Consider the following 19,143-nt stretch of genomic DNA (forward strand, 5'->3'; position numbering starts at 1 on the left):
AAACATAACGTAAAAACACGACAACAACCCTGGTTTTGTATGTGATTTTGAGAGTCTGAGGCTAAGTGACATTGATGTAGAGACATAAATAAATAAAGATAAACTCCACACCTCTGTGTACAATCTCATTCGTGTGACACCAGTTGATGGCTTTGATGAGCTGGTAGATGTAGCTGCGGACTTTATCAGGCGGTGCACCGTTGGGCAGTTCCTCTAATAGCTCCAGCATGTTCTGCAAACCACAAGGAAGAGCTAGGATGAGTGGCTGCAGGTTTTGAGTAAAAAAGTGCTTAACAATATGAATGTTGATGATCTTTGTCCTAGATCATTTTTATGGTGGGGTATCCTCTTCCTGGTTTTTCTTTTTAAACCCTCACCAGGGCAGCGAGAGGGGACACCATGCTAAAGTGACTGGAGTACAGTATGAAAATAAAACCTGTCACGTAATAAACACTTGGCTGGCTACCCTGGCAACACAGTGGGGAATACCATTATTCACCAACAGCATAGTTCATATGTTGCCATGGTGATGCTTTTTAATGATTAACTGAGCAGTCTCAACATCCTGAAACTTGGAGACTAGATACAGCAGCAGGGTGGGAATATGTAAGGTGTAAGAATGAACGTGTGCATGACATGAAATAATAATGATAGTGTGAAGCTGACCCTCTCGACATATTCAAAGACAAGGTAGAGTTTCCCTCTCCTGCGAAAAGCCTCTTTCAGCTCAACGATGTTGTCCTGCTTCAGTGTCCGAAGCATCTTCAGCTCCCGAAGCGTCGTCTCCTTGACCTCCTCATTTTCTGCACGGAAATTAAAGAAACACAAATGATAACGCTATTCCTCCTTCTCTCCCTCCTTTTCTCCCTCTCTTGCTCCTTCACTCACCTTCGCTGTCTTTGAACTTCTTAATGGCCACCAGCTCATTGGTTTCCTGGTTTGTATTAAGATGAAAGAAAACAACTTACTGAGTTGAACAAAGGCCAAGCGACTTTCTAAGATAGACAGATACAAAGATTCATCAAACAGTAAAATCAGATGTGATAAACAGAAAATATTTGTCGAACGAAAGGTCAAATAAGAGAATAAGGGATAATTAAATTGCCCACTTGTAACATGAACAAGAGAAAAAGGGTGTTTAAGTTGCCGGCAGTGCCAACACAAGAGCTATTCTGTGTGCTCCCAATTTAAATGTTTTACCACAGGGCATTTGCACACAAAAACCAGCACAACCTTGGTGTAGTTGATATGCATCATAGGGTCTCCTTCAGCTTCTGGCAGGTTGCTTGATAAACCTTGCTGAATTGCAGATTCTGAGAGTTATGTAGCTTTGATTCAAAGGCTGTGCTGCAGCTTTAGACATCAAGTATATATTGTACAGTTTTACTGCACAACAATAATAGGGTAGGTTTTATTGCAGCTTTTCACAGGTCAAGATGATAATTTTTTGGCTTCAAAAACAGGACACTAATCGCAAGTCTTCATATAATCTTCATCAGGTTTTATTGGATCTATTTCTACTCGCTACGTCCATGCTGGAGTCAGGAAATTAGACTTAGTCAGAATTAGTCAGAAATCATGCTTTCACCACCCTTTTCTTTTTCAGTGGAATACATAGAGAAATATCAGGCCATGAGCTCATATTACTAAAAATAAGATTAATAACAGGTTTTGAAGGCCTAAATGATTACCCCACTGGACTGTGTTTAAGCTCAGTGAGAAGCTTAAAGTACTCATATTATGCTCATTTTCAGGTTTAAATTGTATTTAGAGGTTATATCAGAATAGGTTTACATGGTTTAATTTTCAAAAAACACCATATTTATGTTGTACTGCACATTGCTGCAGCTCCTCTTTTCCCCCTGTGTGTCTGTTTTAGCTACAGAGTGAGACATCTCACTTCTGTTCCATCTTTGTTGGGAGTCGCACATGCACAGTAGCTAGGTAAGGAGAACAAGCCAGTCAGTTGCAGAGTATGAGGGTGTGCCACACTAGCAGCTAGGCGAGCATTATAACGTGTGTTACAAAGTGACGCACGTTCGTCACGGAAGTAAAGGCTGAACCATAGACTGTTAATATTAATGGGAAAAGCATCCGGTTCGGCGAAGTACTGCAAATGCAGAAGTGCCTTAAACCTGCATTCTATCTGAATTCCAGCAGGGGGCGACACGTGCGGTTGCAAAAGGAGGTCGGTTTCTGTAGAAGTCTATGAGAATCACTTGATTTATTACCTCAGTAAACATTTTCATAATGAGTTTATGGTCTCAATCGCTAGTTTTAAATCTTCTGCAATACAGAAGGATGTTCATTTTTTGAATTATGGTCTCGTTGATTTTAAAATTGACGATAAAGCAGGGGGTCTTTTAGGGCGTGGCTATGATGTGATTGACAGTTCGCGGCCTGTCTTGTAGGTAATATAACTATGGAACAAAGATATATTTAAAACCTAGCGAAGCTAAACCTTACCTCAAATTATGTAGGCTAGCTTTCAGCAGCAGTTGCATCCAGATTGCCAGTGAAAGTGTGCAACGTAACGTAGAGTGTAAACAGCATTGACAACTCTCAGCTAACGTCACAATCAGGTACCGCCCAACAGTCTATGGCTCCTCCCTCTTGTCTAAAATCGTCACACCTGCAACCAAGATGGCTGCGCCCGTAACGGCAAACTCAACGACTCATAGCAGATCTCCACAAACCAATGGGTGATGTCACACATGCTCTGTCCATTAATATTAACTATGGGCTGAACTACAATAGAGCTGTTTGGAGCAGTTTGAGAACAGTGTTTTCTGTTGGAGATGGTAAGTCCCTTTGGGGTGGACTTTGGGCTTTTTCACTTTGTAAACATATAATGTGCACAAAAAAGATATATAACAAAATAAAGGAAAGGGAAAAAGCCAAAAAGCATAATATGAGCACTTTAAACAAAAAGCAAAATATTCTCAAAACTATAAAGCAACTGAGGGGTTTGAGCTACACATGTTTATAACTGATGGGGGTCAACAATTTAATACTATGTCTCAGAGTACATAGCAGTCTGGTCAGAGCCCCAGACTTTGATGGGTTTTGCCAAAAAAACTGGTAGGGAAAAAATATCTGGTTTAAGGTAAGATATTTTTATGGGGCTTTTTTATGAATAGTGCAAAAGTTTGTGAGGCTATATGTAAATCTTGACAAATGAAGAGGGAGACTGAAGAAAAATGCATCATGTTATGTTTTTTCAGAGAAAACACATTCATAACAACGTTATGTTTTAATTTCTAAATTCTGGGAAATAGACATACATTTGCCCACATCCTTGATTAAATGGCAAACCTTTCTATTCAATCTTAATGTTGGACCCTGAGGCTGTAGTTGGTGACGACAGCGGTCCAGAGGGATTTACAACACACAGGCCAGTCTCCCTCTGTCCTCTGACACTATCATGTTTCTCTATTGTCCTTTTGTTTTCGGAGGGTCAGACAGAGTCGGCCTCTGTGACGAGAAGAGGCCACGCGGTGAGGAGCTGCATGTCGCTGCCAGCGCTCCTGTTCACACAAGCCAATTGTTTAACTGAACAAGTTTCAAAGTTGCCTCTTTAGAGTTTCACATGAGTGATTGAAGGAAATAAAACAACATGGATTTACAGCTCTGACTTACACTTAATCCAGAGAGTAAAGTTACAGTTTCCAGGGAAGGGAATTACATCCGAATAGCAAACTGGGAAATTTACTGTGGCATAATAAAAAAACACACATACAGCACATGTGACATTTCAAGCTCTGTGGCAGCACCTTGCAATGTGCTGATGATGCTTGTGCTAATGTGTGGTGTCTCTGACCTCAACTGATTTACCTTTTGAGCTACTGTTAAGTCAGCACACCTAAAAATAGCCTCAGACGTGCTAATTTTCTGCTGATGGCATTAGCAGCTCCCAATTGTCACATTACACAAAAAACTAAAGCTTGACCATTTCATGTCAGTCATGAATACCATGGTATGACAGATAATTAAATAATAAATAAACAGACTACCATACACTGTGCCATAGAAGTGGTGATGTTGCTGCACTATCTTTTCATATGAATTCATGTCTGTTAGATAGAGAGATGAGCTCCATTGAGGAGCCAATAGGACTGACTCCTCTTTTTTTGTGAATGGTAAATGAACGGCACTTATTTAGTGCTTTTATATCTTGACGGACAAAGTGCTTTACAATTGGCCTTTCTTTTACTCTAATCTACTTTACTCATCTCAGTCTCACCTATTGGTGTAGTCTACGTGATACGCAGGTATACGCAGTATACCCACTAGGAAAGCTCCAGGATTTCCATATACCCACTTATAAATGCTCAATGACACGCAACAACATACTTTATCATATTTTTGATATATTTTGAATTGTCATCTGTTATTTTCTTCTTCACATAGGCTAAATAAAGGTATTTCCACCGTAAAGTGGTGCATAAAAGTGTATCCGAGTACAGGAAATGAAGTCGTTGATGCTCAAACTTCCTTGGGAGAGGACACCCAGAGCCCCCCACTATACCCCCACTGGCCAATATATATATACAGTACAGTATACCCACTACAATACATTAGACTACATGACTGGTCTCCCCCTAAAAACCCTTTTTCCTTTATTTACTGTATATGTGTATGTATATGTGTGTGTAAGTATATATTACCTTGCTGTATCAATGAGAATGTTGGACATATATTTAGGGGGGGAATAATGAAAACTCTAAATTGCAAACACATGCCCGTTCTGGTACTCTCAATCACACAACAGCGATTCAACTTACAGTACAACCAGTTCATAAAACCTTTTGCATTTTCTGTTGCAAATATGTGTGCACAGTGCAGTTTTACTTGAATAACTAGTAACATTCAAGAAAACAAAAGGAAATCCCAATATTGGCATCTACTAACTAATTTAGAAGAGATATCTTACAAGTGCAGTGACATCAAGCAATTTTGGAAGTATGGTTTTCGCATTTTTCTTGATTTGTCAGGTATTCAATTCACTGGATTAGACAAAAACAGGTGGTGCAATGGATATGACACGTGCCTTTGGGGTGGGAGATCTGGGTTTGATTCCCATTGCGTTACATCAACCAACGTGTCCCTGAGCAAGACACTTAACCCTGAGTTGCTCCAGAGGCGTGCAACCTCTGACATATACAGCAATTGTAAGTTGCTTTGGATAAAAGCGTCAGCTAAATGACATGTAATAATAATGAAAATCCATTAACTGTTTCTCAATTTGTCATAGTTTCTCACACTATTAACTCAAGGTCAACTTACTTTTCCAGAACATTTACTATATCGACCACACCGCTGACCTTATGCTCTTCAAAGTCAAGATAAACTCATTTAAAACAGAAGCAACTAACAATTATTTTCATCACTGACTATCTTCTATCTATCTAATTATTATTTAATAATAATCCAGTACATGTCAATCAAAAGTAACTTGTTGATGTCCTGAAATTGCTTACATTGTTTTACCAACAGTCACAAACCACGTAAGTATTCTGCTGACAAAGATTTAAAATTGTAAAACATCTAAAGCAAAATCCAAAAAATATATACTACTGATGAATTTCCTATTGATCAACCATCGGCAATTAATTAACATCACTTAAGCACTACAATACAACACAGAGATAGTGTATAGGCACCAGGAAACACTGGCTAGCGGGTAGGTTGAGCTATTGTCACTCCCAACACACAAATTCAAGATAACACATAAGCCTCCACATACACACACCCACATACGCTAATACAACACTTCCATAAAGTGGCAGAACATTGCACAAACGCCAGCACACGTTCACTCGGCTAATTAAATGTCCCATCAAAACATACTGTACTGTAAAGTATACATCATTTATACAGGGACACACATTTATAATGCATTTATTTCTTTGTAGTGCAGTTAGAGTCTCTTCTGAGTCACCTGGTTGGGTTTTAGCCTGTTGCCTATGATTCCCTCAACCATATACAGGTCTGCTGTCGACTCCTAACAGGGTGACCCATTTACCATCAGCATAGTCTCCATATTCAAAACCTCCCTCTGCATCTCTCGCTCGCATACACGCACGCACACGCACACACACACTCTCACACTCTCACTCCCTCTGCCACCTTTTTCTCTTTTGCCCTGCTTCCAGCTGAGAAAAGTAAAAATAACTGCTCTCTCGCTGCAAAGCTAAAAAGCTTTTATTGGCATGGTCTCTGGCTCTACATGTGAAAATGAATCCCCTACTACTGTTATATAAGTGGGAAACTTGTCTCATCATGTTCTTAGCAACAGAAAGGATTTAACATAACCACACTATGACAGCTGGCATCTACATTTTTATGAAACGGTGATTCGCTGGGAACCAAATTCGTGGTCCCGTCGACCCGTCCAATAAAATCTAAAATCAAAAAGGAGATTGAGACGGAACAATTATGAATTAATGTTATAAGCTTTGGTTTATTTGTACGATGCAAGCATGAAAGCCTATTGTGGTTCGGCCGCAGTATATTTTGTGTGGTACACAAATGATTGAGTGATTGGTTTTGTTTCCCAGACTCTTTGCTTTCATTTTTCACGTAGTAGTTGAACAATATGACCCATTTCCCCGTGCTTTCATGACACAGCTAGAAGTCATTATCAATAACTAGAAGCTTCTGTCTGACCCGCTCTCTCTCACTCATCACAATAACCTGTTAGATATTGCATACAAATAATAATCAGCAAACCAAGTAATTTTTATATATATATAAATTTATATATATTTTTTCTTTTTCTTTTTCCCCTTTCTAAACTAGTGTGATATAGACTCACAAATGCAGCTTTTAATTTTAAGCAAAGACCTTTATCAGAACACAAATACTTAAGCGTTCGCTACATAACAGACAGACATCTTTGGAAGACGAGCAGGAAAATGTGATACATTCCACATTTCCACATTCACAGTCAGTTGCATTCTGCATTTTGACCTCTCCGATAATGCAGATTGTCCTTTATAGTTTATCTTTTATCTGCCTCTGGTTGCAACTTCCACTCTAACCATCGTGTTCTTCTTACCATGTCATTTTGTTCCTGTCTCCAGAATGCAAGCGTTTGCATATTTAGAGTGTCACTCAATGTATTTAATTTATGGCTTATTTAAAATTTTCATGAAGCATAGCGTTGAGGAAACGTGGTCAAGTGTAGGGTCTAAAATGAAAGAAACATGCACAAATGGCACGTAAGGGACCACAGGGTAAACACCAAGCACTCAGAGTACTCCATAATGAATAAACCCAGTTTTTTTTTTATTTCCCCTTCATCTGTCATACAATGTCTTCAATACAACCTACATTTGTTTGCAATCAAGCACTTCTTTCAACTTAATTCTACACATACTTAATTTTCACCTAAAATTAAGTGCAGGAAACAATAATGACGACAAAAATGAAATAAAATTTATTCTTTCTTACCACATTAAAATAGCAGCAGCACTGTCACTCCTCCCACAATAGTCCTCTCTTGCTCTATGTGTGGAGTGAGGTGTTTTTCACAAATATATCATGTTCGTAACTGTGCAATTGTACAAAATTAGACTAAAAATACGTAATTCTATAGCAGTCAAAGCAGAACATGTTGCTTTATCCACACAGATGAATCTTTACTACAGAACATTTTTGATTAATGAAGCTTACTGTGGCTCATGTGGCTCAATTTGATTCAATTAAGTAGAGTGAAAGTATTTCCACAAGTGAGAAATCTATTTTTAGGTATATAGGTAAAATCTATAAATAAGTGAAGAGATACAGTGTGGGTGTATTTCTAGGATAAAACTCAATGCTGTGCAAGAAGTCTTTTAAACTTCTTAATGATATAAATTACTGGCCCCTTACTTTCAGAAAAATCGCTAGGACTGAACTAGACAATTCTTTTTGTAAAGATGCAAATACAACAATTATCTATCTATAAAGAAAATCTATACATTTCTTTTACAAACCAGGGGTTTACACAGCATTTCTAGTTGTCTTTGTTTATATGGAAAACACAACCAACTTTTGTTATTTGGATGATTGATTTAAATGTTGTTTTTAAAGGTCCCATATCATGCTCATTTTCAGGTTCATACTTGTATTTTTGGCTTCTACTAGAACATGTTTACATGCTTAATGTTCTATGATCTTATTTTTTAATTTTTATATTTTATTTCAAACTGTCTCAATCAGAGCATGTGAGCGGAGTAGACCGGTGAGAATTTCTCACTCACGGAGCTGTTCTTTCCTCCGCTTCCCCGCTCAAAGCCGCTCCGCTTAATATCCCTCCGCGCTCATCTCCCCATCTGCCCCTCTTTCCTCAAATCGCTCACCACTTGCTCCAAAAAAAGTGGGTTGTATTTATCAGATGAACGGCGCCCACCCTCCCTTCATGCCCAGAGCTCGGCCAGCAAAAGATCCTCTTGATCGCTCTCTGCTCACATGCTCTGGTCTGAAGATACCTGTATTCCTAGATTCCTGAATACCTATATTATTTCTTTCCAGTAACGAGTAGTGTAAGAGATTACAATTTCCAAAACAGTTTTCATAAGACAGTTACTAATCCAAGTAACGCTGCGTTACTAAGTTACCCATGATTTGTTTTTTGTCCAAGAGAGGCTTTCATATTAGATGATGATAAAAGTTGAAGAAGAGAAAAGAAAAACAGAAGCAAATAAGAGCTATTTTCTTTTAGCTTTTCTCAGACTTAAGTTTTTACAAAAATCACTTTGCAACTTTAAGATTTGTAACTCAGAACACCACAGGTTGAAAACATTGCCTTTGCTTGATAAACACACTGCAGAGAAACAGCAAGTATAGAAAGATACAACAGCAATACATGAGCTGGGAACCACGCATTCACGTATGGTAGGCAATGCTTGATGAGTCACGCCAGCAGGCCTCACTTTCATGCATACCAAGCACACTGATGGCATAAATTTGAATACTTTTTTGAAGAGCCACAGTTCAAAGTCATTCTACACCAGACTTTCAGCGTTCAGATTCATGCATACAATGTGACATAAATAAAGCATGTGAGAGAATAGTTCAGTACAATGTGACTGGTGTTTGCACACCGCGTGCAACTGGTGACATTAGCGTATGCTAGACAGTATTTCCCAGCTTGTATTCCAGGTTGCAACCCAGTATCACGCCTAAGCGTGTAATACACCCGCTGGTCCATTGGGTTGTATCGCCCCCTGCTGTTATTGCACCTTCATAATGCGTGTAATGTTCACGCCTCAGCGGGGCAAAACGTGACACTGACATGCCAAACCCAGTGGACCAGCACAAACTGGGTTGTGTATTCAAGATCTTTGAATGCAATTTTTGAGTTATAGCCAGCAAACAATTTTGCCTCAACTTTGTATTTATCCCTATAATTACAGTAGAAATTACCATTGTTGATAACATTAACCATCAATTAAAATCTGCTAGTGACAGTAAGGAAGGAAAGAGGTTATCTAAAATCTCAGTTAGTTGATGCAAATTTCGTGTTTCCGAGACATAAAGTTCCTACTTGTACTTACTTTTTATATTAAGTAAGCCCAATGAAACCAAAATCCTCTACTTAGTTCTGTTTTAATTAGGGTTGTAAAAAACATATTTTCATTATTGATTATTCTGGCGATTATTTTATCAATTAATAGATGGTTTATGTTACATAAGTTTATTATTATTATTATTATTATTATTATTATTATTTGTTATTAAGTTGCTTGTACAAAAACATGCAGCAAATCCTCATAAGAAACTGGAACTGGGAGGTATTCTGCATTTTTGCTTTAAAAAGTATGATTAATCGATTATAAAAATAATTCTTTCAATCGATTCATCTATTAATCCACTTATCATTGCAGCTTCAGCTTCTTTGTCTAAATTTGAGTCTTTATCAATGTCTGATTTTAACATCTCAAAATGCACTGCAGTACAAAGACACAATAATGCAAACCATAAATATGTTCATACAAATTACAGATTACCTACAGTTAGACCTACAGAAATGAGAAATGCTGTCTTACCTTATGCCTGCACTTAAGCACCACTCCATACGCTCCTGGACAGAGAAACAGAGAGAAAGACCAAGATCAATAAAGTTTTAACATCTTAATTAATGTTTTGGCCTCTTAAACCTCAAACAAACATGTTCATAGAAAACAAGTGCAGCAGGTGAGAACCACCAGAGAAACAACAGTATAGGTGAGGAGGAGGCATACATACTCTCCCACACACACTCCACGCACACTCCGCGCACACACAGACGCGCACACACAGACACACAGACACACAGACACACACACACACACACACACACACACACACACACACACACACACACACACACACACACACACACACACACACACACACACACAGTATCCCTGTAGTGTTCTGCTTTTGCTAAGCACCCCATGTTCGCGGTTGATGATCCATATTTTAGAAGTCAAGTCTACGTTTGGACTGTTTTTTAGGGATGTCAGCCAGACTTGCATTGGTTGAAATTAATTTTTGTCTCTACAAACTGCTTTTGTTGCCATTCAAATCACACATGCAACATAATAATGTCCAATCCCAGTTGTGCCTGTTCCAGTTTAAATGTTTACTGTAATTCAACCGGGGAACGAGGCAAGATCAAAGAAAACGTCCCACATGAATAAAAGTAACAGTTAAATTATCAAGAAGACTTCATTGTTTGTATTTTGATTGGCATAACATTTAAAGAAAACATTCAAATGTGTATTTACAATGGCAAAAATTGCCTGTAACTTGTGCCATCAGAATTATTTGAAAGATAAACATAGTGGCTTTAAAACCAAGCTTTTTTTGTTGTGGCTTTAAATCTCTCATTATTTAATGGTAGTTCTCATGTGTCTAACCTTTGATTAATGTATCCTGACAAGCACTGATGTAGATCACAGTTAGTGAGAATTATCAACAGAACAATAAATACTCAGTTACTCTGTCTTCTCACATTAGAGTGAAGCCCGGGATACATGTCAGTATAACTCACTAACATGAGCTAAAAGGTACGCTGCTGACTGAAAGAAATAATTCCTGCCTGGTTTGATGTGTGAACAAAAACTGAATCTAATTTATTTCATTTTCTGACCAGCCATCAATGTTGTCACTGTGGCAAGAGTTGGCCAGGATTTTTTTGTCTTCTGCAAAACACACAAAAGCAAAGAAACATACTGATGCATACAATCAAGGCTTATGCTCATAACATATATTTTCTGAAAGCATAAAAGTTTCACTGTGAGAGGAATACAATTCTGGTTTGGTAATATTTAATCCCTTATAGCCTATATTTTAAACTTGTCCATGGCTTTAGAGTATTCTAAAGATACGTAGAGAGTCTGAAAAAATATTGATGTAAGCCTCATGAAAACAAATGTGTTTCTGTAAATATAGTTATTTTTATATTTTCAGATCTTGATGAAGGGTCCTACAAGGCCTCCAAACTAAACGATCATTTAGTCATTAGTCATTGCCGATCAAAGAGTCTTGCCCAAAAAAACGACCCCATAGGTGGTCAGGTGACATAGTATAAGAGTGACAAGTCCAGGGTGGTTGGATGGGTCAAACAAACACAGCACTTTCACCCAGGAGGCTGCTGTTCATGTAGATACTTAACTTGTAAGTTACACGGCAGTGTTAACCATGTGTTTAACACTGCGACCATTACGATTAGGTATGGATGCTAATTTAAGGAATGCTCCTTTGGGTCGTATTAGAGGGTAGGAACAAACAACCTTGTATGGGTTGGAAGACTTGCTATCAAAACAACCTGTAAACTGCCACCGCTATGGGTTAATGTTTAGTTACATTTAGGCAGAAATATTTGGTTATGGTAAGGGAAAGATCGTTGTCAGGATTAAAAGGAAACAGCGTCAGCCAACCATCCACCTTGACCTCCTCTCTACAAAGTTTGCAGTGCTATATCAACGTCAAGCCACATCCTGCTTTGCTCCTGACAGACAAGAGTCATAATTCACACGGCCACCAGAAGTCTTTGTCAGGCAAACATAAACAAAGCTTGTTTTTTGTCTTTTATCGTAAATTCTCAAAGAAAAGCTAGTATTCAAATAATGTTAGCCAATGGTCTTGCAACATGTCAAATTACATGGCATCAACCATTTAGGGGTGTGAAATTACCTAAGGGAACATTCAATCTTAAAACGGTGTCCACCGTTTTGCCGCAGTTTCTGGGTTGAACAACATGTTTCCTAGGAACGGTGTGAGGAGGTGCACAATGGTCTTTAAAGTATGTTTTCTCTTGTTTGGTGGGTGTGTCAGAGGTGTTACCCAATCAGTAGCGACGTGTGTGTAAACTCATGGTAATAAAAAGGCAGTGCGCTTGCGCACACAGTAGGGTGTTCAACGCACCCCATTTCAGTCTGAACGTGCCCCTGTACTCTGATAGTATCACATGGTAAATTTACCATACTAGTACAGAGCCCGTTGAAAATGTGCCTGTTTGGAAAGTGCGATTGCTTGGCCTGTGGTATTGCTGCTTATAGAATTCTTCAAAACCAAATTGTACCCCAAACTTACTTACAGAAGGACCCCAAACCACTTACTCCACTGTAGCCTATAGCCTACTACTGACTTACAGTGTCTACATCAGAGGAAGACATTGTAGGACTCATGGCAGTGCGCTACCCACCTGGCCCGTCAGCACATATCTGCGTTCATCAACCACCAGAACCAGACCGTTTGTGTGTGTGTGTGTGTGTGTGTGTGTGTGTGTGTGCGCACGCAGAGAGAGCGAGAGAGAGAGAGAGAGAGAGAGAGAGAGAGAGAGTGTTGTCTTGTGTCGTATGATCATTAACCAATTTAACACTTCAGCAGAGGTGTTCATTTCCATACAGGTTTAGTGGCTTGACGATTAACGGTGAAGTATGGATTTGATTCGCGGGGGTATTTGGTGACGGTAATGTTATTAGTGTTGTAAGTTAGCATTTACCATATTGTACATTTCCACAGCACTAATCAGCACTACAGAGTCATGTCAAACTCACCACTCTTCTGCTATGGTTTTCTCTTTTTAACACAATTACTATTTTAATTCACTGATTTACTCCAGTTACTTATCCTCTGCTGTTCTTTCACAGTGTGGTTTAGTTACAGTCCATGAAACTCAACACTTCCTGGAGAAAGAGAAACCTACCAGGAAGGCTTTTAATGTGAAACACCAATCCAGGAAGTTGAATTTCACAGAGGGTAAATTAACCGTGCTTGAAAAAAACGTCAAAATGGAAGCAACTGGTAATAATTAGAGAACAATAACTGTATTTATGTTAGAGCAGAGAAACTCAGAGCAGCAGAGAGGTGAGTATGACATGACTCTGATAGTGCACTGATGAAATTAGTGCTGTGGAAACGTACACCATCAAGACAACAAGGTAAACATTTTGCATCAACAGCAACTTATTCAGGAAACAGGGAGGCTTCTTACTAAAATCTGCTAAGATATTAAACAGGGAAATATAGGAATAAAGACCTCTCTAATATAAGCCTGTTTCAGATAAAGGCCTGGTTCTCTTGGCAGTCGAGGTAAATAAAGACTCTGGAAACTATTTAAGAAATATGATAAACAAATGACTAATGCTGTCGTTTTCCTTGTGAGGACAGTCTTGAAGGATTACGTGCTGTTCTATGAGAAACTTCTGCAACCTCTCAGGCTCAGAAACTCCTTGAAAATCCCTCTGTACTGTATAAAAAAGATACGGACATGTTGGAGATACAAGACCTGACTGTGATATACAGGTTTTAGCTGTACAATGTAAACTGCACCTTAGCTGCAAAACACCCAAATTCCCATAAAAACACACAGTGAATATGACCTCATCTGATCACCAGGATCATAGTTGTAAGTTAACAACAAGTACAGTATGTACAGTCCTCACGTTTTACAAAACAAATGCAGTAAAACCTGCTGTGTAAAAACCACCCACCTTCTCCCACAATGCCAAGGACTTCAAACTTATTCATCACATCACCGAGGGTGGGGGCTCCTCCAGCAGGTGAATTAAGCAGCTCTGGGTTTTAGTGAGGGGACTCCTGCTTTGACCAGCGGCTGACGGAATGAACTGTAGAGTGCAGGAGAAACGTTGTCTGACCACAACCCATCTTCACAAATCTCTTCTGTTTCTCTCTTCCTCACTCAGCTCTCTTCTAGCCTTACGTGTTTTTGTAAAATGTCTTTTTACTTTTATTTATGGATCTGACTCAAGTAGTTTCAGTTGTCTCCAAATTCCCTTTGTTCCATGTCCAGGTTGCCTGTCTCGTGCTTAGATCTATATCCAAACCTCCACACAGTCGTACCTGTAGGACCAGAGACAAAATAGAAAAGCAATGTGTTAAAACATGCTGTCGGAGGGTCACTCCAAGGTCCAACTTCCCATCATGCCTTGCACAGGCAGTAGCATGCTGGTGGTGTTCCTGGCACAGATGGTGTCTAACTAGGGCATGTGCATGTACAGAAAGGCAGCATTTCCTTGAGGACACATTTAAATCATAGATGACTTAGGCATGACTCTTCCACACACTCATTCTTTCCCATCAGCCACACATTCAATCTGGAGGATGCTGCAAGGGTGACAGTCTTGAGTGAATGTATAACGTATGATGACCGGAAGGATTGCTTTGCACAGGTCTTACTTTGTAGTTCGCTGTTAGTCAGTTGAACTACCACCCCTGAGCCCCTGACTTTTCCTCAAGCGGCACCATGAGATTGCCATTTTTGTTTTTTAGTAAACTGTCTCGACAACTATTGGATGTATTGCAATAAAATTTGGTACAGACACTTATCCTGTAAAATACCTCAACATCTACAAGCTGGGTTGGCATAGTTTTTGGTACAAACATTCATGGTTCCTAGATGATGTATCCTAGTGATTTTGGTGATCCTCTGACATTTCCTCTCATAAGCCGATTGATTTTTGTGGTTTGTAGTGAAATGTTAGTGAAATCTAAACAACATTTGGATGGATTGCCAAAACATGACTCTGGTGATCCAATACTTTATGGCCTTAATGACCAAACACTGTAAGAAAGCTAATGACATTCCTATCAGCCTCAGCTGTACTTTGTGTTTTGTGCTAATTAGGAAATGTTAGCATGTTAACACGCTAAACTAAGATAGTGAACATGGTAAACATCACATTAATAGACCTAACTTTGGTGATCCCGACTTTTAATCTCAGCACCATCATCAGGTCAAAATCGCTTCCAACACTTTGGTTTGTGACCAGATACCTGCAAAACTAAGGACATTTCCATCAACTGCATTTTATGTTCAACCCACTGTACAATTACATACATATCTCTGTTGCTTCTACATTCAAGATGTTGAACTGAATGGGTTGAAATGTGTGATGATTTTCCAAGAGCATATTCTACATGTATACACACTCAACAATAAAGTAATTTGTTTAAAGCTACACTGTGTAAGAATTTCTCCCATCTAGCTGTGAAATTGTATATGACAACCGAGTGAATATTACTTTCTAGCCCTTCCTCCTACGGTGGCCGAACCCGAAATTAGCTCTCTCCATTGTTTACAAGCAGCCGTTCTAGCCACTCCAATATTAACTCTGGTCTTGCTTTGCCTGTCGTGTTGTCGTTTTAATTCTCTTTTTCGCTTCCCTGGTGAGGAATCTCCCCCTTGCATTCGTCACGGTGCCAAAAGGTGTAAGAGGGCAAAATGCAGAGGTATGTCCCTCTTTGGCTAATGTATTTTAAAGATGGAGCTGTACATGGCTGCCGTCATTCGAGCGAGTCGCTCGTATGTATTCTGAATGATTCTGAATGTCAGATTCTACGCTTACAAGAATACTTTGATTAGTTGGTGAAAGTAATTACACATGAATGAGCACATATTTGTGAAAGAACAAAGGGGTTTTTGCTAAGAATCAACTCAAAAAATTACACAATGTAGGTTTGAGGAAGAAAAGAAGAAGGAAGGAAGCAAAATGCACGGAACAATTTTTATCCAAAGGCTTAGATCTTCTCCTGTCACACATCCAAAAACTAACTGTGATTTATAAAATGCCTCTTTTGTAATGTTGTTGGAATGGAACCATCAAAGCTACTCACAATATCAGTCCAACTTCATTTGTTTAACACTTGATTTATTCAGCAGTGCAAACACACTTTAATAATGATTTGGCTCATGTGCCTGTGTAGGCGTTTTCCTATGCAGTGTATACTCCACACAGCAAAGTCTTTCCAGGGGAAGTGATAAGGTGGACGTTGAGGCCATCCATGACTAGTCATTTAAGGATATGGTTCTGCCACTGGGGAGTGATTAGATCCATACTGTAGCTTGTCCGAATAGACAAATGTAGCATAAAAGCCTGCAACTGGAGCAGCAGGATGCATTCTTTCTAGAGGAAAAATGTTTTTAAAAAATGGTTTCAGCACAGTCTGTTTATTGATAATCTGCTGCTTCTCTGTGCAGCCATCAGGCAGACAGCTGGTAAATGGAAATAAGGTGGAAACGTCAGTAAAGTCCAGAAAATATTGATAGAATGGACTGAAGCATTAATATGGCAACAAACGCCTGTTGGCGTCTGTATGCAAAGAAAATCAAAAATTAAAAATGAGTTTGGGAGTCTGAATTTAATAGGCTGGTGCGTGCGTGCGTGCGTCCGCATGCACGATAATGTGTTGTGTGTGTATATGAGGTGAGAGAGAGAGAGAGAGAGAGAGAGAGTGAGAGAGGATAGTAGGCTAATGCTGCTCTCTCTGCATTGAAACTGCGTCTCTCGCTGCGTTGCGGAGCGCACCACCATTCCGTCGTTGTCCACGCGTTTCTCAGCCTACACAGCAACCAGTGCATACATTAGGCTATAACGTATAGTTCTCGGACCATGTTCACGACAGTGTTGCACAAAAAGATCCGCAAATAGCGTTTAACCATTCACCTATAATTAGACATCATTTTAAAACCTACAACAATAAACCATCGCATCATTAGACCAATGAACCCCTTATTACCTGCAGATGTGATGTGTCGCCTGTGTGAGGTGAGAAAGCTCAATCTGTAAAGCACACATGATCATGCCTATGGTAATGATGATGTGGGAAGACGAGGAAACATCATGTGGAGCGACATTGGGGTGAAAAGCCCGGCCCTGTGCGTCGTGACACGATCAAATATCCTACTCACTAATCTCTGAATGAAGACGAGACCGAATCCGCAGGCACAACGCCGACGACGGGGTATCCATGTACCGTCAACAGTTCTTCAGAGGCTCCGTGTTCATAGCCTCAGCATCAGCTGGTTATAGCAGCAAAATCGTCATTCCTCTGAGAGACGCTGCGGACAGCCAATAGAAACGCGGACGTCTGCGCGTTCCAGCAGTGGTGTTGCATCCAGTAGCTGTGATATATATATATATAAAAAAACTTTGTGATGGAAATGCAATCCAGCTTATAATTTAAATATAATGCCTGATATGAATCTCCCTCAAATAATATATATAGTACACACTGTCAGTGTCTGATGCTGCTGTTGCATCCCCCCTTTTGGTCAATCCATGTTGTGTCAGTGATTAAACATCTTCCTGCAGCTCGTCTCCACTCTCTCCCACCTACACCTTCCCTTCATCACAGCACTGATTGGTAAAATCAATGTGATTTTACTGGACTCACAGACACTGGGTCAGTCGGTTTCATAATGAACAGGTGTAGATATGTTGTACAATATGTATTTTATAGGTTTTCCTTTTTAACTATTTATTGACCTTGATCTTTTTTAATTGCATTATATGCTCTGTAGCACTTTGAGATTGCTGTAATGTAAAGTGCAATACAAATAAAATGTATTATTATTATTATTATTTTACATCAAATGCTGTAAAAAAACAAAAAAAAAAAACAACCTTCTTTCTCTATTTGACCTCCACATCATCCTTTAGGCTCATTGTTCTCACTGCAACAACTTTATGGTACAGTTGTAAAAAAAAAACAGTAAACAGTAAAAAAAACATCATTATAATGATTATGGTTTTAAGCGGATGTGATTTAGAGCAGCTTTATACTATAACAAGAACATTCAATGTATTCAGAAGATAAATACTTCTTTTTTGTTTTCCCCATGCAACAGCTATAGTGGTGGAGGACCATTTCTAAAATGTTAATACATACTCCATTACAAGTATAGGCTTAAGATCCTCAATATTACTACAAAATCAACAATAAAAGTACATAATGAGAGAAATGCTCTTTAAAAAAAACTCATTATGCCTTTTCGTGTTATGATTGTATTACTGATGCGTTAAGCAGCTTTACTGTTGGATAGATTGACCTTTAAGAATGCATCATCATTTATAAGATTATCATTTATTGTGTTTTAACATATTAAGTATAGCTGATAAAGTATAAAGCAGCATAAAATATTCAAGTTAAGTAAGATAGGTTTGTAATTAAGTAACAATTATGTTTTCACCATTGGCTTATAGGATGTGAGAGTCAGTGTGGCCTGACTCATGTAGGTATTATTGTCAGATTAACACTATTTAATTCCACAGTCGTAGTGCAAAACTCATAAAATGTGGAACATTTGGTCAAAGTCTTCGCCAAAGAAAAACTTTCTCACCTACATTTGTGCAACATTTGAGAGAAAATTTGAATAGAAATCAAGATTTGAAAAAAAGTATTTCACATTTTGTCAGTGAAATTCAGTTTCACAAATGGAAAAGGTTCTTCATTTTAAGCCTAATATGGAGTTTTGGGGCATGCATATGTTTTCCTATTGCAACTTTTCTGAACAATAATTAGCAGTTGTGTTAAGTGCATTTACTTATGTACTGTACTTAACACAAATTTGAGCTACTCATATACTTTACTTACTTTACATATTTCTATTATGATACTACTTCACTACATTTCAGAGGAATATATTGCATTATTTACTCCTCTATATTACACTACAGGTTACTGCAGATTAAGATGTTATAAACACATAAAACTATTATCAGTTTAACAAGATCAACTTTACCGATCCCAAGGAAATTAGCTATTATTTGATAGGAACAGTGCTCACTGATCAACTGAGAAAAAAATGCCAATGAGCCAGAGTTAGCCTATAAAGGATAACTTTGCTTCTGATGTTTAACGATG

General features: G+C 38.7%; 1 protein-coding gene across 5 annotated transcripts in view; it reads right to left on the reverse strand.

Annotated features, from left to right (window-relative positions):
- The window catches only part of cdkl5 (cyclin-dependent kinase-like 5), a 39,488-nt gene extending 22,084 nt beyond the window's left edge, over positions 1 to 17,404 (reverse strand). For 4 of the 5 annotated variants that reach the window (XM_031306231.2, XM_031306232.2, XM_031306230.2 and 1 more), the window contains exons 1-6: positions 17,185 to 17,404; positions 13,971 to 14,340; positions 10,035 to 10,069; positions 889 to 934; positions 667 to 803; positions 112 to 232 (exon numbers count right to left, since the gene is read on the reverse strand). In XM_031306231.2, coding sequence (XP_031162091.1) covers positions 112 to 232; positions 667 to 803; positions 889 to 934; positions 10,035 to 10,069; positions 13,971 to 14,007 — 376 coding nt within the window. In that variant the 5' untranslated portion in view covers positions 14,008 to 14,340; positions 17,185 to 17,404. Of the gene's footprint in view, positions 1 to 111; positions 233 to 666; positions 804 to 888; positions 935 to 10,034; positions 10,070 to 13,970; positions 14,341 to 17,016 lie in introns of all 5 variants that reach the window. The other variant, XM_031306229.2, reaches the window with a different exon arrangement.
- Positions 17,405 to 19,143: the final 1,739 nt, after the last annotated feature.

The sequence above is a fragment of the Sander lucioperca genome, chromosome 3, assembly GCF_008315115.2.
Source record: "Sander lucioperca isolate FBNREF2018 chromosome 3, SLUC_FBN_1.2, whole genome shotgun sequence".
Lineage (NCBI taxonomy): Eukaryota > Metazoa > Chordata > Actinopteri > Perciformes > Percidae > Sander > Sander lucioperca.